The 25,447-nt window shown below is 40.6% G+C and overlaps 1 protein-coding gene across 3 annotated transcripts; it reads right to left on the minus strand.

Annotated features, from left to right (window-relative positions):
• Positions 1 to 678: 678 nt before the first annotated feature.
• Positions 679 to 23,872, minus strand: ppp1r9ala (protein phosphatase 1 regulatory subunit 9A-like A). Of its 3 annotated transcripts, none has more exons than XM_071474757.1 (19): positions 23,700 to 23,872; positions 21,075 to 23,178; positions 12,252 to 12,384; positions 11,818 to 11,938; positions 11,534 to 11,638; positions 11,011 to 11,146; positions 10,083 to 10,241; positions 9,890 to 9,943; positions 9,279 to 9,508; positions 7,980 to 8,076; positions 7,759 to 7,894; positions 7,441 to 7,592; positions 6,530 to 6,854; positions 6,386 to 6,443; positions 6,226 to 6,297; positions 5,500 to 5,707; positions 3,730 to 3,846; positions 2,531 to 2,719; positions 679 to 1,958 (listed from the first exon to the last, which is right to left on the minus strand). In XM_071474757.1, exons 2-19 carry the CDS (start codon positions 23,013 to 23,015, stop codon positions 1,800 to 1,802), a joined length of 4,392 nt encoding a protein of 1,463 aa, XP_071330858.1. In that variant the 5' UTR covers positions 23,016 to 23,178; positions 23,700 to 23,872; the 3' UTR covers positions 679 to 1,799. The 3 variants fall into 3 exon arrangements, with proteins under 3 accessions (XP_071330858.1, XP_071330849.1, XP_071330865.1); XM_071474748.1 differs by lacking the exon at positions 23,700 to 23,872 and adding an exon at positions 4,805 to 4,849 and having other exon boundaries at positions 21,075 to 23,152; XM_071474764.1 differs by lacking the exon at positions 3,730 to 3,846 and having other exon boundaries at positions 23,700 to 23,846.
• Positions 23,873 to 25,447: the final 1,575 nt, after the last annotated feature.

Raw genomic sequence — 25,447 nt, forward strand, 5'->3', positions numbered from 1 at the left:
TGTAAAATGCATTTTTCATGAAAACCATCACTAGTGTTGACCGTCCTTATGGGTAACATCAGTAAAGATCAACAACATGAGTGACTTCCTAAACCTAATAAAGTTAAAATGTGTTTTAAAACTTATTATGTATTACTAAGTGCTTTTACTAAGTGTCAATGATTGTCTTTGGTTTTATGCCAAAATGTAACAATTTAGCTTCATCTGCTAAGAGTTGGAGAGTAAGGATCTTTTGTCTTATGTAGGTCACTGGTGTTACTGGTGTTTTTCTGTCACATCACATAAAATGTGTCACATTTCATAACTTTACATCCACTGAATTTTGCTACACTTCAAGATTCAAGTGGTCTAAGTTTAAATGTATTAAGATACAAATTAAGATATCTTGCCTTTCTGAAAGTGGACATTTCTGTAGAATGACCCCAAAGCTAAAAAAGATTTTTGGTCCTTATCTGAAGGCAAATTTATTTTGAGAAACTGTCAGCTGACAGCAATCTTGTGTGATCCACTGTAGATGGCACTGAGTGACCAGAGAAGTAGAAATACCTCTGCGATGTAAACAACGTACTGCTCTGTAGTCCTGCAATAAACATACCCCAGTGTTACCTGGTAGTCACTGAAATGCAAAACTTCTGTCATGATGAAGAACTGTGAGGACTACAAGAAAAACACATTACATAAAGTGAAAATTAGTTTATTGATGCTGTATGTACCAAGAAATGTTTCTCAGATTCAGAAGAGGTGGAAAATATAAATTTCTTGCAGTCCATTATGTCGTATTCTATACAGAACATGGAGTCATGCTTGAGAAGAAGAAAGGAAGCACTTCAGTTTGGCCGTCAACACTTGTCGTTCAGCCTCACATTCATACATGATGTGCTCCCGACTCACACAAGTCCTTGTCATAGACTCATCTTACTGTCTAATGGACCAGTGAGGTGTACATGTAGCAGACCTGCATGCTGTGTGTATTTACATGGAGCATCATGGTACCATTGCAGCAACACACAGTCAGAGTCAGGGACAGCAGAAGCAGCATTCACCTTGTCCCTACTTGATTTCATTGTTGCTTTCTGTTCAGCAAAAACGACTGCCTAGCTATTCTACTTAGTAGAAAATTCAGATAGTATAAAATGAGCAATGGTTTTTAGGTAAAAAAAAAAAAAAAAAAAGATATGCAGTTAATAGGCACATGTATAAAACTTATTTATACATTTAAAACCTTGTCGCCCATTGAAGCTTAAAAGACAAATATAGTGCTTTTACCTGAACTGTACAATAATCATTCCTGCAAAAGAGTCGTACATGTGAACAGGCAAGTTATACTAGCAAAAATATAAAATGCTGAAAAAGCAGTATACATTTGACTTAGGTAAATGTGTGCATGATCTGCAACAACTAAACAACTACATTATATCTCAAAACAGACTTTATAATTATAGCTTCTAGCTTTTTAGTGGTACAAGATGTTAGGATACCTTTTTGGTCACATACCCAACTTTTGTGTCTTTTAACATTCCCCATCTTTCAGTTAAAAATGGTTTAGGCTGATGTTTGTTAAAATATCTGGGAGAAAATAGTGATGAGAAAAGAAACGAGACATTAAGTATGAACAGAAATCACGACTGGTACCTCAGTCAGCATAGGTACACTCCTGGCATTGTCACATTCTGTGGTTATTGGCATTAACGCCATGTGACATGAAGAGCATGGCACTATCAGTATAAAAAAGGTTTTCTCAGAATTCTGCATGATGATGAACTTTATGCTACATAAACTCAGAGAACAAAGCTGCCATCTCAACAGACAGAGTCGGTACTGACTGGCAGCTTCCCGCTGCGTCGAACCTCCTTCTCTCTTTTCTCTCTCTGTTTCTCCAGTTTCTCCTGGGCCTTGCGCATGTCCTTCAGCTTTTTCTTGATAGTTGAACGGTCGCTCTGACTCGACACACCAAGTGCCTGAAGGGAAGAAGTGCACAGACTTTAACATATCAAAAATAAGTTAATCAAAGTAGAGCTGAAACTAATGTTTTTCATCGTTGATTAATCTGCAAATACAGCAAATATAATATTGCAAGAAGTGTGAACCATTAAATGAGATTTTATAAATATTATTGCCAGTGGATTTCCTGATGATACACTAGTTGATTAGCCAACTAATCTATTAGCTTTAGACCAAAGTTGTTGTAAAAGACAACTTCATATGATCAATAGAGTTTTGCCAAACAAGTCCTTTGGATTTATGTGGAGGTGGGAGTAGAAACTTTTAATATTTGGATGAATTATGTAACTTTAGAAATTAGTTTGGATGGGAATCTATACGATCTGAGACACCAACAATGATGTGTAATTCTTCCATCACTGCAAATCAATCTATTTGTAATTTTCTCTCCTTGCCTTGTCCCCACTGAGGCTGCAGAAATGTAAAATATGAATTGGGAATTACAATGTTATCTCTTGCTTAAAAACTTCTGGCCATAAGGTGGCAGTCAAACACTGACATGACCTGACTACATTATGACTTATTTTACCTTCAATTTGTCACTATCCAACTGCAAGAGCTGCTGGCCGTCAACTCCCTTAGATGTGAATTCAGGTGTGTATTGGTCCATATTCATGCCCATCAACCAGTGACACACTTGTTGATTGGTCCATTCAGAGACAGGCCGGTTCTGCCACTGATACTCTTTTCCTGTAGCTACTGGCTCATCATCCAATGTCTACAGAGGACAGAGACAATACAAACAGATATTAGTATATAAATAATTATACTGATGCTTTAGTAAGAGCATTAGCATTTTGTTAAAATGTGTTGTTTTTTTTCTGAAAATTGCTGCGCAGGATTCTGAACTATTTTGTTTAATATGTTGTTGTATACTGAAGGAAAAAGGTTACTCGTGTGTAGTGCATATAAAAATACATTATTAAGACTTAGGCCAAAGATATATTGTTGATGCCTGTAAACAATAAGCAACTGCCATTTGATGCCATGAATTGTATGTGTTTGACAGTTTGGCTCAAAAATGGCATTGGCATTTGAAATAATGTATTCTTTTGTGGGGAAAAGGAGTGTTTAAAAGGGGTTTAAGTTGGAGAGAAGGGAAGGAGGAGGGCGAGGATTAAAAAAACAAACAAAAAAAACTACAGTGTATATAATATATAACATGTAGCGCAAGTTCTGCAGACGAGCAAAACTGTGCGGGGTATGAATTCCCCAAGCTAGTGCTAAGAAAACAAGCGTGCAATAACAGCAAAATATCAACATTCTCGGATGCATGTCAATGTGTGTCTTCATATGTTTTACTGAGAGAGACTGAGACACTTGAAAAGAAATGACTTAATATAAAAAAAATTTAATAAATAAATGAATAAAAACAGATGGTGAAACACCACCGAGCAGGCAGCAAAGCAGTCAACATTATTCTGTGGTCTGTCAAAGCTTTTAAAGAACATGAAGCATTGGTTGACAGCTCTAACAGAGGCAAAAGTACAAACTATTAACATCACAGCTGACTTCAGAAAAGCTAAGCCACAAGACTTGTAAGACAAAACAAAATAGCTCTAACACACACACACATGCAGCTCTCTTCTTGTCCATCTCCATTCATGATTTAATCTCAGCTATAAAAGGGGGGGGGGGCTCAAAGAGCATGCTTGAGAATGTCCCCTTTCAGCTGCATCAAGGCGTCCCACACAGCTTTTGTGACTGTGCAACAAGGAGAGCACTCACCTCACTGGAAGAGAAGATTAAAGTGTGTGAGCGCCCAGACAGATTGGGTTCAGCAACTAACCCAGAGATGTCTGAATTGGGACTGGCAGCATTAGAATCATCTATGACTGAAAAACTCTGGAACAAGTGGAAACAAGGAACGCATTTACTAAAGCAACACATCACCATACAACAGTTGTTTACTACGAGAGGCAAACAAATACAACACTACAGGTGTAAGGGGGGGTGAGAACAGTGCTGTTTTGTTAGGACTGAAATTATGGTGATAAATTAAACTGATTACAGCCGCAGTAATCCAGGTCATTGATTTAGCGCAATGAGTGAGTGTGATCTTCAACATGTGGAAGGACGGGAGAAGATCAAGTATCTACTGTGCAGCACAATATTCAAGGTGATTAAAACTTAAACCAATCCACCACCAACTGTGTCAGCAACATCTAAACTACAGCTACACTACAACTAACTACTTCTAGTAAAAGAACACAAACATACAAACTTCAGGTATGGGGTAATGTTTTCAATTTAGTCGAGTAGATTCTATTGATTAGATTCTATTTGGTTGATCGAGTAATAAGAGTAACGTGTAATAGAGTCTAAAAGTTAAACTGTGGCTTGTTTTTCCAGACATAAATGTGGGTTAAATGGGTTAAATCCGGAATGAGGGAAATATCCAGAACTGCAGGCTGTTGCACCAGTTATGTGTAGTTTCATTTCAACAGTGTGAGAATTTGACTATAAAAACAGGCTGCACAATACAAGTTAGTTACAACGTGGCAGAAACAAACCTCCGATCAAACTTCGATTAACTGGTGCAACAAGCCCTAGAAACTATTTATTTTTGGCATCTTCCATTTCCTCTAATACAAGCCACAAGGCTTTCTGAATGTGCATAAAAGGAAAATTAGATAATATTAGTTTCCTATAACACTACCACATACCCACTCCAAAAGACACAGTGAATGATTCATAGGATGCGTTGAGGTGAGAAATTCCAAATAGCAGAGCTGCATTTGTTAGTAATGCTCTAATGTGTCATCTAAAAATCAGAGGTAAAACAAAAGTGTGTATACTGTACCAAATCTAATGAGCGACTGAATAAAGAGGACCAGGAGAGATTTGTCTGTTTGAAGGAAACATGGTTCAGTGAGATAATTGTCCAGGCAGCAAAGCACCGACAAAAACTACCATAATGTACACAGTAAAAGAACCAAAGCCATTCTCTTAGTAATTTCTCTTTGGTTCAGCTCATGTCTTGAACTCATTAAACAGAATCGTGGGAACATCAGCTCAACCACCGCCTGTATGACAGTTACACAGGCATTTCACTGGATGCATTTGATGTGTCACTATTTGCAAACTCATTGAAAAGCCACCAAATCCTTCCCCGCTGGCTCTCTCTGATGGCTAACATGTGGATCCAGTTATTGTAGCCTCTGCATGGTGTAGCTTATTTGCAGAATCCGAAAGTGACGGCACATGTCTGTAAACAGCCTCCAATTATGTGTCAGCCAGTTTTATCCTTTCAGCGATGCCAAAAATACATTGTGATGATGGATGATCGACAATAGCTGTCTTACAGCTGGCCAAGTCATCACTGTTGAGAGCTGGATGACTGAGAAGCATCAAGTTCATGACCCCACTGACGTTACATCTCTAGCTCACTCATGTACTCTAAAATGCTATGTAACTGACATCTTAGTGCTGTGCTGACTACAAACACTCTTTATATCCAATACTTACTTTTACATTAGGTTAGAGAAAGTTACACACCTTATTCTTGCGATCGTGGCTGTGCTCACTGCTGGTCTCAGTTGCAGTGTACGGCAGGCTGCTGCTGGAAGAGGAGGGCTCCCTTTCTCTTTCCCTGTCCCTATCCTTGTCTCCAAACCAGGTGAAGGGCATACAGGTAGGGATGGAGGTCATCGAGTCTGCGGGAGACAGGTTTCCTCCAGACTCCTCCAGTAACTCTGCCGACCCCCTAGGAATTGTGGAAAAAAAGAGGATACAGACACAAAGGTTTGCATATGTGACATTTAATATATCATATGTTGCATAAAAATGAATCAACAAGTAATAACTATCAGAAATGGGACTAGAAAAACAATCTAAATTGATAATAATCTATATTAAGCTTACTTTAATATTTATATTTTCTATATTAAGCAAAAATAATGTATAAAACTGGTGCTCTGTAACCCAATATTCATATCCACCAAATAACAGAAATATTGGAAATAAAGCTCTTTTGGTCTTTGTGGAGTTAAAACCTTTAAATGAGCTTATGTTATTCAGTAAAAAAGTAATAATGTTTCCATTAATAATCCAATAACAAAAAGAATTTTGCCACATATTTAGTAATTAGTAATATTTTCAGCGCTATACTGTATGTAGCCATGTACAACTCCAACAAATGTTTTAAAAAGTTGGAAAAGGTCCCCAACAAGCCAAAAATCTTTGAAATACCTTTCTATTGTTAAGAATAGTATTTAGCAGTACCTGCTGTCCAAAGACGCTCTCATTGCCTCCTTGTCATGTTTTTTTCCTTTTCCACCTGACTTCCGGAGACCACTGTTTTGATCATCGGTAACATTTGTTCAGTTAGTACAAAATTGTGGGAACTTGGAAACAAATAATAGTGATTTCTGTGGAGACCTACCCAAAGTCTGGAAATCGTCTTTTAGTTTTTCCCGCTGATGAAGGCTCATTTAACTCCTCTGAAATCAAACCATAATTATCAGTCTCTGTAGCAATATAAGAGAAAGCCTTGCTATTACAGCCATCACATTTGGCTCTTGCATACCTTTGAGCTCTTTGCCCTTGCCCTTGGACTCCCTCTTCTTGACATTGCGCATTAATCCTGAAGGGGAATGTGGAGAGGAGGTGTCTTTTGAAGGAGACAAAGAAGGGCTTCCGATGCTTTCAACACTGTCTCCCTGTGATGGCGACAAAGACGGGCTGCTGCAGAGCTCCACCTTACTCCTGGATCCATCACTGGCTTCGCCTGGACTACCTTTCTGGCCATTCCCAGGATAACAGACAGGCACTGGGAGGGCCAGGCTCTCCTGGATGGACCTCCTCCTCCTGGGAGATTCTTGCTCCTCCTGCTCGTCCTCTTCTTCAGTTTCCTGTGGAGACAAAGATACTTACTTACAAGGACAATGCAAGGAAGAGGGGATAAGAAATATTTATATAACAGAAATATAACAGAAAGCCCTGCTCCTCAGTTCTGACTGGCTGAGTCATGTAGCACACACGCTACATGACACACCTGTGACCCTACTGTCACACCAAAATTGTATTATTACTATAGCACTACTTTCAACCTATCAAATATTTTTGTTTCATTATAAAGGTACGTTGTTGTTTTGCAAAAGTAAAACGTTCCCTATTACATTTCAGAACAGCCATGGGTATGTTAAGAAAATTCTGCTTTTAAGGAAAAATACTGCTTCAAAAGCACAATAGTGGATCACACCTGCTCATTTTGTTTCCTGGCAAATTTGAGATTTTTCTAAATTTTGCTTGCAAGAAGGCAGCTTAGCCACCGTGGCAGTAAAATTCACTGCATAAAATAAAAAATGGGGTGTGTATGTGTCATGATGACCTTTCATGCTTCCTGTTGCAGCTTGCATTAGGTGGCTGACTGTTCCATCCAATTACATGCTCTTACAACAGTGGACTTTGTAACAGTAGCAGCTGTTCCTGTCTGACCTGGGAGTGGCTTGAAGCCACCGTGAGGCTCTCCTTCAGTTTGTTCCGAGATGGAGGCTGACGCTTGGCTTTCTGAGCCAGCAAGCCTTTCTCTCTGTGTGCACTGGTGTCCAAGCGCTCAGTTTCAGGGACCAACTCACTCCAGGCTTGTTCTACAGCAGAGAAAAAAGAAATCCACACTAAATAAGTCGTAAGATACATTATCACAGTTTTAATAATTTACCAGGGTTCACTGCAGTTTATGATGTGTGTTTGTGAATGTTTTACAGATCACACAATGAAAATATGACATTGTAAAGTTAAATTAAAACAAATAACCCTTTGTATCTAGCAGCGAATCAACAGATTGTGTGTTGTTGACTGGGCCTTGGCTACTAGATCTCTCCTCTGAAGCAGAGTCCAGACCACTCTGACACTCTGCACCTGCGGCCCCTCTGGACTCCAGGACAGCTATCTGTAGACAAACAAACAACACCAAGGCTTATAGTGTGTGTAGTAAGTCTGCTGTGGTGCACATTTTTTCTGAGCTGGAGTCTTACCCTGTTCTGCAGGCTCTCCAGCTGGTCCTTGTACCACTTGTCTTTTTCATCTAAATTTTTTTTCAGCTCTTCCTCTTTCTTCACAAAGTCTATCTCTCTGGGGAGGAAACGAGGAAATGTGGTTTCCCATCAGTCCTTTCACTTGTTAACATGTTCTATTTTACGTGATTAACGTTTAGTCTTGGTTTAATGATATCACTTGTGCTGTTAGGAGATGCAGAGGATAAATGTCAAAATACTGTAGATGGGCACTGTGCCAAGACAGAGACAACAAAATATATTTATTAATTTATTTCCTAAAATTCCCATAGATCCAAATTATTAAATATAATAAAGAGAATGTTACTCCCACTGCTTGTCCTGATAATAGCAAAGATTTCTTCAAGTTGTACACTGGCAAGACTGACACTATACAATCTTGTATTTCAACTGCTTCCCGTGATCCTTCTGAATTCAAGGTTCACCCAAAACACAAAAAAAAATCCAACTAACGATGTCAAGCTATGCAGATATTTCTATCACGCCAATACAATGAAGCAGGGTGGAATTTACAGTTTTGTAATTCTACAGTGTTTTGAACACCATGGAGGGTGTTCCATCCATGCCCATTGTATCGGGGTGGCAGCAGAATCCTCGGACCAAAATTTTAAAACCTCAGCAGATAAAACCCGAATTACTGGCATGGTAACATACTACAGGTGGTATATGTGAAAATGTTATTGACATTTGCTTAAAAGAAGTGCAGGATTCTGTTAGTATTTCAGTTCATCATAAATAGTTCTGTTGTCAATCTTATGCTCCATCCTGACTGAAGTGAGATCCTCTGTTTTCACTGTTTCTACACAAACTCAGGTTTCAGTTATTAGTGTCTTGAGACTGAAATTAAGATTAATGAGCAAAACTCCAAATGCACAGCCAATATTAGTGATGAGGTGCTGGTTGGTTGCAGGAACAACTAAAATGAAAATCAAACTTGACCACTGCACACTGAGATGACTTCACTGTGTTTTTTTATAGCTGCAGGCGAAACATGTTGTTCTCACTCAATAAAAAACACAGTGAAGTCATCTCAGTGTGCAGTGGTCAAGTTTGATTTTCACTAAAACTAAGATATTGAAATTCTGATAGCCCCTTATTTGAATATTAACAGAGCATATTATCTTAACTTTATACTAATTTAACACCCTATGTTTCTAAAGCACCACATGGTTTGATACCAACTTATAACTCGTAATTACTATTCTATATAGTGGTGACCCCCTCAACAATGAAGTGTTACGTAACTTCGGACAAACTCACTTCTGCTGGTAGTCCTTGAGCAGTTTCTTGGCCTTGTTGTACTTCTTGTCCAGGGTCTCATACTGGGCCTGAGTCTCAGCTAATTGTTCATTCACAGTCTTGCACAGAGCCTGGGCTTCCAGCCAGTAACTCTCCAACTTCAGGATTTTGTCATTGCCATCTTCGATCTTTTGCTCCAGTGCAGACTCCCTGGCTTCCCACAATGATTTGTTCTCCTCTGAAGCCCTTAGCTGTACAGAGATGGTGACATATTAACTTCAGTAACATGTTAAACTGAATTTGTTCAGCAGGTGGCTTAAGACAGCCTGTGTGGCATTTATCAAAACATATTTACAAGTATGACCTGTATCAGTATCATCAGTCACTGTTAAGTCATAGGAGTTAAAAGGAGAGGAAATAATGCTGCTAACAAACCACTATTCTCAAAAACTCAAAATCCAATATATAGAGTGTAATTACCGATGGAAGAAATGTTCAGTATATGAATGTCAACTCTGTTTTGGTTTTCCTGGCACTGCATTCATGTGCACTGACAGTATGGTGTATTTATTTATCTTGTATGTTCTGTGAATATCTTGACAACAATAGTGTTGATTTAATTTCCATCATACCTTTTCCTTTAGTTGATTCAATTCAGCTGCAGTAATGCTGTGTTTGAGCTGCAGCTATAGAATAGAAAAAGGAAACAGAACATTTAGTTACACCCATTTCTGTATGTCATTGAATCTTTGGTTGTACTAACAGACTACTGAATTTTTGATTTAGAGAAACACGCAAGACTGATAGTCATGGGATGTTTGATACCTCTTTGAACTTGAAGGCCATCTGAGAGCTGTCCATGTTGGTTGGCATAAACAAGGCCTCCGAATCAGGCAGCTCAAACACCTCTACATTCCGCCCTGGAGAAAAATTAGAGCCCAGAATCCTCTCATCTGCTCCATCCTGGTCCTCATAGTGCTCCTCCTGAAATATGATATCACACATGGCATCACATACTGCAAACACCAACACACCCTTCGAGCCCAGGAACATGCTTAGCATGTGTCAACAACACTCCCAACGGCACAGTCCACCACTGTCTAGAGGGAACATTTTAATCAATACATCATAACCAGACATCAGTGGTCCAGTTCATGGTGAGACACAGCAGGAATTTGGCAACACATGTCTGTAGCATGTCTGCAGTATTGACACATTTACATGAACAACACACCTGCAAACAAATACACAAATACATACACATATACACACACACACACACACACACACACACACACACACACACATTTTGCATAACCACAGAGCCAGTAGAAACAGTGTCCACTTCCTCCACAGTCCTTTTTCATCTTTGTTTGCTCCAGTATGTCACATATATATATTCTCTGCTCAGACTCTCTGTCATAAAGACGAGAGCTTATGGCTACTTGAACTGAGCAAACATTTCACAACTCTGGCACTCTGTAAATCGCATTCACTTTAACATCCCAGTAGTAATATGACAGAAAAAAAATATCCAAAAATGTCCAACTTAATCATGAGAACATGCCGTGGTGTTATATTGTCAACACACATTATTTTAATACTCATATAACAAGTTCTATAATTATACAACCGTCCTGATTAAGCAAACACTCACAAGTTGTAAACATGGGAACCTTAGCCATCTCTTCCATCCATCCTATTTAACATGAACAGGGCATGAGGCTGAGAAGAAACTGTCCAGTGGACTCACCTCCTCCGTGGAGTGCTCATAGGGATCATCCATGTGTTGCTGCTGCTGCTGCTGGTTTTTCTCTTGCTCCAGTGTCTCGCTAATGAGGCGCGCTACCTCGCTTTGTGTCCCCGGCTTCTCCCGTCCAATCAGGAACCTGTTTATTTTAGAGTGCAACTTGTTAGTGCCCAATTTAATGGAATACTTTACATGTTCCCTGGAAATACCACATTGCAGCTTCTGTCATGTTTTACGCACTCGCTACAGGGAAATGCAAATTTTGGGATGCAGTTTAGGCTCGACCCTGTCATGTGTGTACATTTCATTTCCCTATGACAAACCAATAATACACCACAATACGTTGTGTTTATTTCACTTCTCTTTCACTTAAAAGAAAAAAACACCAATCATTTATGGCCTCTGGACTCTCAAGAAACAAACAGACTCAACTGTTTACCAATCACTGTGAGATAACAGTGGCTCATTCTTGTCAACAGTCAGATTTATTTTTCTAGGTGAGTAAGGAGATGGGCTTTCAGCTGACCTCACTGTGCCCTTGGTGTTCTTCAGGACTGTAGCAGCAAACAGTTGGGTGACGCCCACTAGACTGATACCATCCACCTCCACTATCTGGTCATTCACCTGTATGCTAGAAAGACAGAGGACAATGATAAAAAGGAGAGGATTTCAAAGCATTTCCATTCAGTTATAGAAGAGTTATGCACCACCTTCACCATAGTAGAAAAGGCAAAAAAATCATGTATGACTCTTGTAGTGAGAGTTAAGTGTGGGATTGAACAAAAAGTTACTTTTATTGCTTTAACTCACCGACCATCTTTCTCAGCTGCTCCTCGCTCTGTAATTGTTTTCACAAAAATGCCAAGCTTTTCCAGACCCTGGTCAGCTCCCACTCCCATACCTATGATACTGATGCCGAGCCCATTGTCTCCTAAATGTGGAGAAATTAAGATTTTAAAGGGTTGCTTGAAAAAACTGCATGCAATCAGGCTAAATTTTACACTTTTATGGCCCAAACATATCAAGATTAAGATCAGTATGTAAGAACTGTCATGATAGACTACATCCTTTGGAAGCACTGAAAGACAAATATAATAAAAATATTACTGATGAAAAGTTACTACTGTTTGCCTTATATGGCAGTGCATTATATGCACCTTGGTGAAAACATGTACATAACATAAGTCTTTCTCATTGTTTTCTTATGATACATAGGAATTTACCTTCAGCCTTACTGAACTCACCTTTCTCAATCTCCACAGGGAATACATCCATCTTCTCCACTCTTTTCTCCAGCTCATACTCAGCAGATGCTGCGACTGGATCCACATCATCATTTCTCCGATCATAATCCTCATTGGAGAAGGTGCTGAAGACCTGTATTTGTCAAAACAGCAAGTGCATTGCTTCAATACACCACCTTGTATGTCCTTAGCAAGCAGTTAAGCATCAGACAAATTTATGTTGATGGGTATCTGCAGGATTTGCACAGATATTGCCATATTATTTTCCCTTTTGAGTTGTCTTTATTTGTCTGGGCAAACTGAACAAGGACGCATTCTTCAGTTGGCAGAAATTGCACGGATAGGAAGAATTACACTCATAGTTTGGACCTAAGGCACTAGTGCACTACTGAAGTACACTTTAACAGCTGCTGGAGGATAGCATAGCCCTTTTGTTGATGATTTGGATCACTGACACTCAAATGCATTCTCTTTTTCAGAAGAGTGTCTGACAGAGATTATAAAGATGAATAATCTTTAGTTGCCTAACTACACAGACTGCATTTTTAACTCATGTTGTACTGCATCTTTAATCAATGTTCTACTTTTTGCAAAGGTGTAAATCAAGTGTCGATGACAATGAAGCAGAATATGCATTCCCAAAACACACATTAAGGGACTTTCAGAGTTTTAAAACACTGAACTTTGCAGACAGGGCTTACAAAGCACTGGATGTGTCTCCAGGACCGTTTTCTGGTTGGAATTATAAAGCACACACACACACGCAGCACGGCAGAACATGAGCAGCGTGGAAAGTAGGACACAGCTGGGAAGAACTAAGCAGTGGATGCAGAAAAGATCAATGATAGGAGGAGACAAGTGATGTCATCAGGACTGTGAAAAGTTATAAAATCAAGAGCAATACAAAAAAAATAAATCCCTTAACCTTCAGTCAACAAGCACTACCCAGTGCTCAATACCAGCATAAGGGTTCACATACACATTCTGTGCTATTCACTTTAAATAACACTGATACTATCAAGTAGGAATTGTAACTGTATTCCATCTGAAAACACTCCAGGGTTAAGATAAAGTGAGAACCATAATATTCAGTATAAAATGAATTGGAGATGACCATCTGTTGCGACTCAGTTACTGCAATGTAATAAAAATATACAGTTCATCATGTTGTATGACAAACCTATTAGCAGGGCTGCAGAAAACAATTATTTTCAATGTGTCAGACAATTATTATTATTCTTATGAATCTTCTGGTCTTTTCTCCATTAATCCTTTCAACAAAAATGCAGTGAATGGTGAAAATTCTCCCTCATGGTGAAGGTGACATCTTTAAATGTCCTGTTTCCTAAACAACAGTACACAATCTGACATAAACAAAAGATATTAAATGACTGTTGGTTTTCAAAAAAGTTGCCAATAAATTTTCCTAATTATGACCTGCTTGGTCACTGTGCACAAGAGGGGAATGGTGATTTTCCTCTCTTGGTGGGGGAAGTAAGTAAAAGGAAAGTATATGAGCTGTGGGTAGAATATGAAGAAAGAGAAAGAGTGAATGAGTCTTCATATTGACCTTTTGCTGAGGTTCATTCTATTGCATTGAATCTTTTTTTATAATTCCCTAAAAGAGAAATACATAAAAAAGACTGCTTTAAGACTCTCAGTGGCAATAAACAGAGCATGAACTCTGGACTTCTTGAAACTTCCTCAACCCTAACTTTGTGGCTCAAGCCATGTGTGCACTCTGAACATATTTTTCAGTCAGTCAATCTCTTTTTAAATGTTTTTATAGGAAAAAAGGATTGGGTTTCCATTTATTCTTTTTCAAATGTTTTATTTTCTGGGGATGAAATTATCAAGTTAAGTCAAGTTAGTATGCTAGTACAGAGCAGTTCTTCCACGAGCAGGAACCTGGATATAAAATGAACAAACCCAGCTCCACAAGGTCATATGTCAGAGTTGAGATAGAAGCAGTCTATTTTAGCCATATTTTGGTGAAACTATAACCATTTACTTGGGCTTTCTGATATTTGTTTTGAGAACATGCCTGGTGGAATACTCATACACCTGTAACCTTGAGCTTAATTTAACAACAAAATATGTATAAATTTGTAATGTGTTCTCTTATTACAACTTCAAATCTCTCTGAATCCACCTTGTATATCATAGGTAGCCAATCTGCACAATAAAATGACTGATCCCAATAGGGGTCTAATACTAGCTAAACGATAGGATTATTGCAATGATTGAGACATTTGGAATGAGGATGTATGATGTCATCAAGTAAACATTTTCACTCTGGGCAACAGGGTCTGAGGCCTAGATCCTGCAGCATGTCAAGACATGAGGAATCAACCACAAACAATGTCCTTCACCCTCTGTCTTTCTGTCTCCTCACTATGTAGCCTTTGGATGCAGCCCAAAACAGTGTAGATAGTGAGTTTCCAGAATATCTCGCTAAACTCCTCATTCAATTTGTCAAAGTGACTTAGAAACTATTCTCTTTTCCAGCATCATGCTGATTTTCACACATATTTATCCAAGAGGAATCATATTGTGCCAACCTGGAAACAAGACTTACATGTACTGATTTGGTACACCTGAATGAACCCCCTCTCATGTTGCCTCTCAAACCAAGTTAAAGAAGATTAGAAACTGGCAGATTATGCACGCTGCTGCAGTACTGTGGTACCCGCAGGAATGCTATGCATGGGGCCTCGAACCTCCATCAACCCAAGTGAGTCCACCATCTCCGGGACCCTCCTCCTTCCTTTTATACTTGAACAAGTTTATTGCAAGGGCTCCACATTTATTCGGTATAATCGAAAGTGCAATATGGCCAAGTGCAATATCCAAATTGCAAAAGCTGCAATTTTTTTTTTTTTTTAATTAGGATGATGATTTTGGTCAAATGTGTCACAACATTGTTGTGCATTGTTAGCCCCATAAGCATTGAGGTGCTATAGAGATGCCGTGGCATAAAAATAATTTTCTCTAGACATTAGGGAACATGCATAATTGGTAGAAGCCCCAATAAAAAAAAATCACAATCATTAAAAAAAAATTTCGGTGAATCGCAATATCTTCCAAAATAATCATATCATTTTTTTGCATATCATACAGCCCTACTTATTGCCATAGGTTTAATCCCTATGACCCATATATTGCACTTTTTGTCCATTGGTACATAGATTTTAAGTTTATCACAAAGGTGAGGCAGGATTATAACTTTCAAAAAACCAACAAGTTACTCTAGACATTTATGTCCTGCTTGCATCTTTAAACCAATTCTGCATGTCTCTGAACAACAAGCTTGAAAGCACTTCTATAAATAGGAATGACAAAGCTTATCAAGTTCTAATTTAGACAGTTAAAATGGATTCACAGAACTGGAGCAGGCAGAAATTTCATTAAGGATGAAAGATGCTTCTTAGTTTAGACTTTGGAGACTTTAGTAATTAAGGGTTGAAAATGTAGGCTAATAGAATGTAGGGAGCACCACTACATCCTGAGCCTTAGCTGAGCAGCAGCAGTGCAGCTTGGCTTCTCCACGGTACCTCCCCCTCAACTCCAATGTCTGACTTTTCTGTTCCCATGGACTCCCAGGCCTGTTTCAAACAATGTTGTGTTCCTTGCTGAAAGCCAATCACTCGACCACTGTCCTCTTACAAGAATGACAGAAATCTTAATCTTTTTATTAGCCTCTCTCTCAAAATAATAAGGCTTACCACACTTCTGACTGTCTCCAGTTATCAGACTAAACACTCATTTTCTTTTATTGCTCAGGAAATGTCCAGTCCAGCAATTGGCTGAGACCAAAACACACAGTTGTTGATCAGGCAGACTGACTCCAACAAGTATAAAAGACCAAAGACGAACTAACAATTTCTCTTAAAGTTTATATAGAACAAGGTATTTAATGTGTTTTTAATGCCAATTTCTTCCCTTAAATTATTGCTTTGGTCAGTGGGGTTGTGTTGTGGGTCACACTGTTGTGCCATATTTCAGTTTTTCTTCCAAAACTCTAACCTTAAGCAGTATGTGTGGTCTTTTCATCCATCCTCAACAACTGCAGTGGTCTGCCCTCTCTGTGTGCTCACACACACAGATGTACACATGCCCACACCCAAACTGAAACCCTTTCCATCTTTCCCTCATTCCCCTCCCCACAACAGAATACCAATGTGGGAAATGAGTCAGCAGCTGCGAGGAAAAGCAAACCAAAGAAATCTCTTGCCAGTGCAAAATGAGGGCTGACCACTGAATTGGGGAGTTCTTCGTGTAAGCAGGCCTACAAAAAGACAACAAATCAAAACATGCTGTGAGAGTGAGCTGGGGCAGGGGTGTTGGCCTGGTGCAGATCATAGAATAATTAGGAAAGAAGGCATGGGGCCCAGTTTTTACATCTTGTGTAAACACACCAGGCAAAAGAAGAAAATATATATCTAGTACTTCCTATAAGCATGCCCTCGGAATTATTAACACTTTGTAGAGTTCACACTGATTGACTGTAACTGAAACAACAATGTTTATGTTTTCATGTCTTGAACTTCAAAGCACCTATGTATGACTTACAGCAGATGGAGGTGGAGTCTGAGAACAGCAGAGTGCCATAATGGAATCAAATTTCCAAAGGAGTGCAAACATGAACAGGTTCAACAGGTTTGTTTATAAATGGCCCACAAAAGCTACTTTTGTCCTGCAAGGGCTGCTGAAGAGATTAACACACTATTACTGTTAACTTTCAGTGAAAACACACAACATCCACTTATGTGTCTGTCTGTAATCACATAATGAAACCTTTTAAAGGCAATCACAATGTGCCTAAGACTCATCCCAAGCCACGCTGTTTAATGAATGAGCATTGAGCTGACTGCATTAGTATTCCGCCCTATCTTGTCAGATAGTCACCCACTAGCCCAGGTGGCTGGAGGGAATTCAGATCCTGCAAGGGGAGGGCCTCTCTGCTGGTTGGATGAGGGTGGAGTCTTGCCAGACACATTCCTCTGGCCAGCAGAAGACACATCTCAGATAGGAAGTGGAAAGCATAACACTATGGGATGGGCTGGCCACACGGGCCTGAGTCCAAACATGGAGTATGCCCATTTTGCTTTTCACTAATCACATAAAAAGCAGATTGAGTAGCAGGACATGCTGCCCTGCTGAAATTAAATCTCAACTTTCCAGCCAATACAAATAGTAAACCTTTAGTGTTTTCCATTAATTACCTAGATTGTGGCCGGCTGCCAAAGTCTAATTTTTCCTGCCACAGTTTCATAATGAACTGAAAATATTTTTACACTTCTCAATGTTTCCCATACATTGATTTATTTGTAGCAGCCTGCGGCAATACCAACGCTGACTGCCACATATTGATTTTCTATTTTCTTTACTATTTCAAATGGGTAATATCTTATTTCACTGTAGAACTGCGCACAGTGCATCGACTCCTTCAGCCATTCCTTGCCCCCCAAACTCATCTGTTATAATCAGACTGGCCATCGGGAGCACCAGGAGAAATTCTGCAAAATTGGTGGACTGGTAAACTGGTAAACTAAAAAAAAAAAAAAAAAAAAAAAAAATCCATAAAATTTTACCGTCCTTGTCTGTCCCTTTACTGGCCCTTTCGAAGTGCCGGTGATTCAGGCGCTGCATGACAGCGTGCTGCGTTCATACTGCCCCCTGCCCACTGCCCCCTGCCCCCTTCCAGTCTGGTACTGCCACAAACAGAATCTAATTCTGTGGGAAACACTGAACTTTCAGGACATCTGTTAAAACACCACCTAACACATATGATACACTTATCTGGTTGCACATTAATGTGTGCAAAACTGCCTGCCTTACACCTAGTGAAAGGTCACAGATACTAAACAAAAATGTTACTGCAGGCATATGAGAAGCCAAACTGACAAAAGTATGCTTGGATAGTGACTTGGTGACTTATGTGGACAGTAATTATCTACAGTGCAAACAAAACACCACACCCTGTCTGTTCAAGAAGGGACAATGTGTTCACTTGACCAATAACTGCTAGTGGCACTTCCTGTGACTCTGTGGGGCTCGGGCAAAGAAGCAGGTGCAGGTCATGGTTTCAGATATTGTCTTTTCTGTGATGGTCACCTGTTTTGCCCTCTTCTCCAAATGTCCTCATGTGCAACATGACATAAAATCAAAAAGACAACCTCTATAAGGATCCAATATGACTACACTGAAAATGAGTCTTTGTCCCCAAACAGATAACACACCTCCAGCAGGAAGCATTAGTCACTCAATAAAACTATGCTTTTTGCTATACTTAAGAGTATAAATGAATTTCAGTAGATGCAAACCTGTAAACTGTTAATCAAAAATTGAAAGGTTTCTCTGGATAAGGATATGCCTGGAGAAACAAATCTAATGTTACAGGCCCGGTTTTTATTTGCAGTTATAGAGGAAACCTCCTCACTATAAAGACAGAGGATATAATTTAAGTGGTGCAATATTTATACTGCTCATACAGCCAGAGGGCTTAGCAACTTATATACTGACACAGCAGCAATGAGAATGCAGCATTTCATGTCCTACTAAAGTGTGATTCTGCATTAACATGTATGCAGAACAATCTTCCCACAAAATATAAAGATATAAAATAATTTCAGTGTTTTTTAAACAAGACTATGCAGTTCTGTTTTTACTTCTAACAGTACACACTATTTTAATTGTGATACAACTAACTGTCATGTAATCGGAAGCATTCAGTCATCCAGTATCAAACAGTATCTGACTTGAAATAAGACCTTCACTTTTAGGAATGATCAAATCTGTGTGCAGTAGTCCTGACTTCATCTAAGTTTCTCTTTCAACCATGCTAAGAGTGATACATGTTGAAACCGGACATCTCTCCTTTATAAAAGGACCTTTCTTCCACACAGGACACCTCCTCTGTTGCGAAGACTCACGTTACAGAGGGAGCTAATCCCGTTGTGAGCCAGAAACACAAAGCAGTTCCTCTCTCCTAGTTAGCTACGACTCAAGTGTGCTCCATCACAATGCCAGCTCAGACTAGCAGACTGTGAAGAATGATCCAGTCCTAATGGGAGGCTTCTGTTAGCCAGACCACAGGTAGAAATGTTGGCTTTGGACATTTGACTAAACTGGCACACATAACATAACCTTGGCCCCATGCTTTTAATCATAGCATATATGTCACTGTTCTGACAAATCCATATGTTCTTTCCAGCCTGTCCATTGCATGCACACATTCATGCAGTTATATAAAAAGCTAACTGGAAACTTAAAAGAATGCATGTACATTTTGGACTCATCTTCACCTTATGTTTGTTCCATTTTGCATCTATCCCCATCTTTCCCCTGGGGATCATTATAAGCAGAGACAAGAAACAAAAACCAAAAGCCAGCCCACGTATCAACAACTACAACTTTGTGTCAGCTATTTCTCTTTTGCATAAAGTCTAGTAGCTCATGCATGCATCATAACACCCATGAGAGGGTGTGATGATGCCTGCATGAGCTACTACAGAAAGCACAACAGCTCACAACAGTCTTGCATGTTGTTGTGAACTATAAAGCTGTGTATTTCCCTGTCATGGCTCCATTTGGGGTGGAGGAAGCACACTGTTGTTTGTGTCCCGTCCGCTCCAGGTCAGCTTCTGGTCCCCTCTCCCAGGACCCCCTGCCAGGATGACTGGGATAGGGAGGGGGATCCACACCCTGAGATAACAGCACATTTTAAGGCCTGGATAAACACTGAGCTGTTCACAAGCTGTGTGGACTGAAGTGATTTGTGTTCCCCTGCTATAGAAAAATTTCGATTAGATATGGTGATAGTAGAATATCCATGCTGGAAGATATTACCTCCACTACCACCACACCCCTAAAATACCCACTGGCAATGTTTACAACATGTGATGTGTGGCAATACCAAAAGAGACTACACCAGCTGTAAACCCTGTTTGTAATACAAAAATGTAGTACATATCAAATACATAATAAGGATATAATACCAGAAGACTACAGGGATTTTTAAGACAGCAATTTAACGCTGTCTTTACCAGGCTTTCAGTTTGCATTGTTTTATACATGTCTTCCAATTTAGCTGACTGTTCTAGGAAAGTAAAACAAATTATCTTATATATTGGTGATGACTGTTTACACGCAGGCATTTTTGAGGCATCCCTTGCTGAGATAGGATAGCCATGGTCTGTAAAAGAGATCATGTCTGTCATCTGTCCATGCTGGACAGAGGTGAAAAGTCCCTCACTGGTGCAACACATGATTCATGAAGAGAGGAACCACTCTGAATGAAAATAAAAATACCAATCCAACGCAGTGACTCAGGGATGACCATGATTTCTTGCTTCTACTGTACAGTCTAAAGTTTCACATGTCTCTGTCTCACTCCTGCCCTTGTTCAGCTGTGGCCCCACTCTCACATGCTTTTATGCAAAGTCAACAATATTTCCAAAAATATCACAAACAACTTTGCTACCTACAACCTCAAACCTCTCCCATCTTTGCTGATCTCTTGCAAGACTGAGTAGATGTGGTAGTCTACCCACCTCCTTGGTCACTAAGATTAAATAAACCAGTTTAGATTTTCCAATCTGTTTCAACTTGCTTGGCCGATGATACAGTGCAACTGCGACGTCTGCCTGCCCGACAGCACCCACTAATTTGTCTTGTGTCTGCAGGGAAACACCTAGCTCACACATCCCTGCTGAGTCAACGACACAGGGAATTGTAATGACTGTGCTGCACCATATGTTTTAGGGGCTTCAGGTGAGCAACAGTGGTTCAGATGTAAACAACACAGCACAAAATACTTACCAGAATGGGATCCGTAGAGAACTTGATTTTCCTCTTCAGGGGAGGCTCCTCCTCATCCGACAGACCAGGGGCTTCATAACAGTCATCATACTCCCTATACATTTGATCTTCCTCCTCTTCCTCTTCCTCTTCTTCCTCCTCCTCCTCCTCTTCCCTAAGGACCTGGTCTACATCCCTGTCATCCACAAAGGCTGCGTTTTCAATACCGTACACCACAGGAGAGGCTCGATCCAGGATGCTCTGGCCCACCTGCTCCTCCAGCTCAGTCTCTTCCTCTACTACCTCATCATCTTCCTCACAATTATCATCACCATCTTGACTCATAGCTAAACTGTCTTGTTGTTTGTCTTCTTTCAACTCACATTGCTCTAGGTCATCAAGGAGTCTACCTTCACCCACAGTCTCTGCTAACTTTTGTGTCTCTTTTGCGACATCTTTTACTATGACCTGAGGAAAAGCGTTACAGTTCTGTTTTTCTGCTGGAAAGGTTCTTTTCAGGTCTGTTAGTTGATCTTTGGGGCTTTGCACCATCTCCTCCTCAAACTCATTATCACCAACGTTCTCATCTTCATTCTCTTCACTCTCTGAGGATTCATTCTGAACAACTACCAATTCTGCCCGTACCGTGCCCACCCTTCTGGAGTCCAGTGATGAGGTCTGGCTGGGTGGCTTGTCCCTGGAAGGACTATGTACCACACTGTCATTACTCTTGTTTTTTTCAGAGCATTTTGCCCTGTTGGTGTTCTGAAAGCTACCAGCTGATGGAAGAGGCTGCTTCACATCCCTTGGGGGTGGACTATGTGGCTTGCCTTCATCCCCACCAGCAGATGTCCTGCTAAATCCATCACCGGATGACGAAGAGCGCTTATAGCCATGGCTTATTGGCGTTGTTTGCTCTGGTGAAAGGGGTTTGTGAGTGGCATCAGTTGTTGGAGTAACAGACTTGTAAGCTGCATTAGTAACTGGCGTTGTTGGTTTGAGCCCAATATTGGACCCAGAGGTTGGTGACTTGCCGATGACACATGCTGCCTGGGGTGTATTTTTGTTAGTGGTATTAGTTACAGGTGAAGAGTTAGTGGCTTCCTTGACAGGAGAAGTAGGTTTGTGTAAGATGTTCCTTGTTGGAGAGGTAGGCAGTAAGTGCTCAGTGGCACTGTGTTGTTTAGCAGACATCATTACCCCCTTTGCAGCAGCTGTGTTGTTGTCTTCTGAGTCATTCTCAGCCATGTAATTCTCCAATCTCTTAGACATGGGTCCTGCATTCAGTGACACTCGAGACACATGCTTTTTCTCACCATCAGCCTTCTCATCTGTTTTACATTTAACTGTTGATGTGGGAGATTGCTCTGATTTGATAGTGGTTTCAGAGGATCCTGATATTCTCCTTGTGCTTTTCCCCTCGTCAGAAGAACTTCCGAGGGACAAACGATTCACTACTCTGTTTGGAGACTGCTTTTCAGCTGCAGGCTGCTCTTTGATGCCCCTTTCAAAGAGTTTTCTGGTCACAGAAAATTTCTCTGCCAAAGCCACTTTGTCAATCTCAACATCCTCCCCCTTGGGTGTTTTATCTAAATTGTGTGATTCAGGGCTTGTGGCAGTGTTGAAGTTAACTCTGTGTGTGTTGACTGGAAACTGCAGCTTCGGTGGGGAAACTTGGGACACATCAGACTTTACAGTCGCTTTCGGTTCTTGGCACTCCTGTTGCTGACCATCCATCTGTAGGAATATGTTCTTTATCTTATTCACTCGGGTCCCAAAAGGCCTCCCCCTTGAGTCCTCCCGAGTGTCACTGGAGCCATTTGTGTATGATTTGGCAGCACCTTCAGATTTTGGCCCATCAAAGGAGCATTTAATGGCGTGGAAGTCAGACTTGTATGCATTTCTGTGAGGCGACGCGCTCCTCAGGGTCCTCTCGCCTCCTTTGCTTTCCGCTTTAATCATTTTCGCTTGATTGTGACTGCAGCCCAATTTGACAAGCCGGTTTTTGGGGAGACTGTAGCAGCTGATGAACTTTTATCCCTCCACTTTACGCAAGCGGTGCCATGATCCGGCGGATCTTCTCTGCAGCACTGTTGTCTCAGCTAAACCGTCACAGCGAAATAATCTACAGAGAGAAACACACAGTAAAATCTGTTAATACAGACCGGTTACCATTACCTCACTACCCCCGAAGGCAGTCATTTAAAAAACTGGTTAATAAATGATTATCTCTTTCAAAATTCAAATGAAAACATTAAGTAATGCTAGGTTAACGTTAACTCCAAGTCAGAAGGTTAACGTTAGTTAGCATGTTCAACCGTTTGCATGCATTTCGATGGTTATCTGACTTCTGGCCTTAGCTAAAGCAAAAACGTTAACGCTGAAAGTAACTTTAACTAGCTGTGAACTTACCTACTGTACTTGGTTGGACCAGTTTAACAATGTTAGCGTTTGTGGTGACGCTACACCACAGATTAAAAGAAAAAAAAAGCCGAGACAAAGTTAAACTCTGTGGGCCAACTGCTCAATACGTTAGTGCCTCGGTCTGAATTCATTGTGGCATTTCAAGTACGAGCCGCTGAAAATGTTAACACTGGCCAAACACATAACACCGCACAAAGGCAAACAACTTCGCAAACAACTCACCCCTTACTTGCTTCATCGCGTTAGGCCCCGAAGATCGCCCACACCGTCCCGGTTTCACCGTATCAAACTCGTCCCTTTCCCCTGCTCACCGCCATCGCTCCCCGCTCCAGCGGCGCTTTCCTGCCTCCTCCTTGTACTTCCAGACCTGTCGCGGGCTGCGCGCACACAAGGCTGTCTGTCTGTGCTGCGCGTCCACGACCAGGGCCGCGACCGAGGAGAACACAGGGAGAGCGTCGGGAGCGCGCACACATTCCAGGACTGTAACCCACCACTCCTCTCCCTCTCTCTCTCTCTCTCTCTCTCTCTCTCTCTCTCTCTCTCTCTCTCTCTCCACTGCACGGCGCGGAGACACCGGGAGCTGCGCGACAAAGGCGTGGGAAAGAGCTCACTGTACGATATCAGAGCTCACCTAGACCTCTGCACAGGCAAAAGTCCACCCTGAGACTGCAAAAACAACTAACCAGACTTCATTTACTACACGCGTGTTTTACAACCACGGCTGTAAAAGTGTTTCCAATTAACAAGGAAAGAGACCTTTCCTTACAACCTTGCCGCAAGGCTTTGCAGTGTTTTCACTGAGTGATTGCTACACGAAGTCCAGTTTACTTGTCCCAGGAAGTCTCAGCCTGGAAAAAAAAAGAAGTTGTGTAATGTCTGATTTGGCTCTGAAGGGAGTCCTGTGATGTCATTTTGGCCGTGGACTGGAAGTGGACTGGAAGTGTAGGGTTTAAAAGCAATTGGCGGTGGGGGGCAGAAGGGGTCTAACAAAAGATGCTGTTGAGATGCACTATCAAAGATTCACCGTCTTAGTACCTTGTAGCTTTGTATCTCGGCCATGCTTTGATTTTGACCGCTCTTGTTTAAAATCTGTCTCTTTTGAGTCTCCCAACTTAATGGAAGTCAAATACCAAATTGCTGGATTACCCCTTTAGGTTATTTTGCTGGAACAAGAGTTTCCCTTTAAATGATGTAACACTGCTTTACTATGTAGTTATAGGAAGGACAGTTGGCCAAGGCTGAATTACCAGTTGGTTAAAGTGGACAACTATACCTGGGCCCTACATCCCCAGGAGTCCTAAAACCTCAGGTTTACTGCATACCAGGGGATTTTGGTTATTTAATTAATAGGCCTTTTTTTCCACAAAAGACATATTGGAATCACAGTAAGGAAAGCACATGTCTAATTCCAAAATTAATGATGACTAAATTCCATTTAGCTGCTTAACTTTCAGGGTCTTGGTACTGGCTCACTCTCACATTGTCATGACTTACTGGGACATGTACTTTTCCTGCTATAACAAGTCAAAAAGGCCTGTTGCTCAAATTGGGTGAAAGAATTTCACATGTCAAAAAGCAAAGATTTGACTGAATTCATAATACAAAAAATTACCCTGAGTTTGGGACCATTGCCCATTCAATTCTAAACTCATTGGTGCAATGTTGATCCTACAGTGAGGTCCCGTGGCCCCAGGTCTTCACCCTGTGTCTAAGCAGACTCATAGTTCCTAGAAACACACCTAGATGCTGGAGAGGTGAACTAACAACAAGAAAAAGGAAGCTAAGTTTGTTTATAGAGCATAATTCACAAAGGCATGTCAGCATTTTATATAATAGATTATACGCATTAAACAGCAAATGCAGCATAAAACACTGAGTTACATATTAAAAGATAAAAACTTTCTGATGGAAAAATTTAAAATAAATATGCAGGTGCAAGGAAGACAATGATGAGTGCTTACTGCTTGGTT

This window comes from Trachinotus anak, unplaced genomic scaffold, assembly GCF_046630095.1.
Source record: "Trachinotus anak isolate AG129_WGS33_773 ecotype Australia unplaced genomic scaffold, CSIRO_AGI_Tana_v1 ptg000001l, whole genome shotgun sequence".
Taxonomy (NCBI): domain Eukaryota; kingdom Metazoa; phylum Chordata; class Actinopteri; order Carangiformes; family Carangidae; genus Trachinotus; species Trachinotus anak.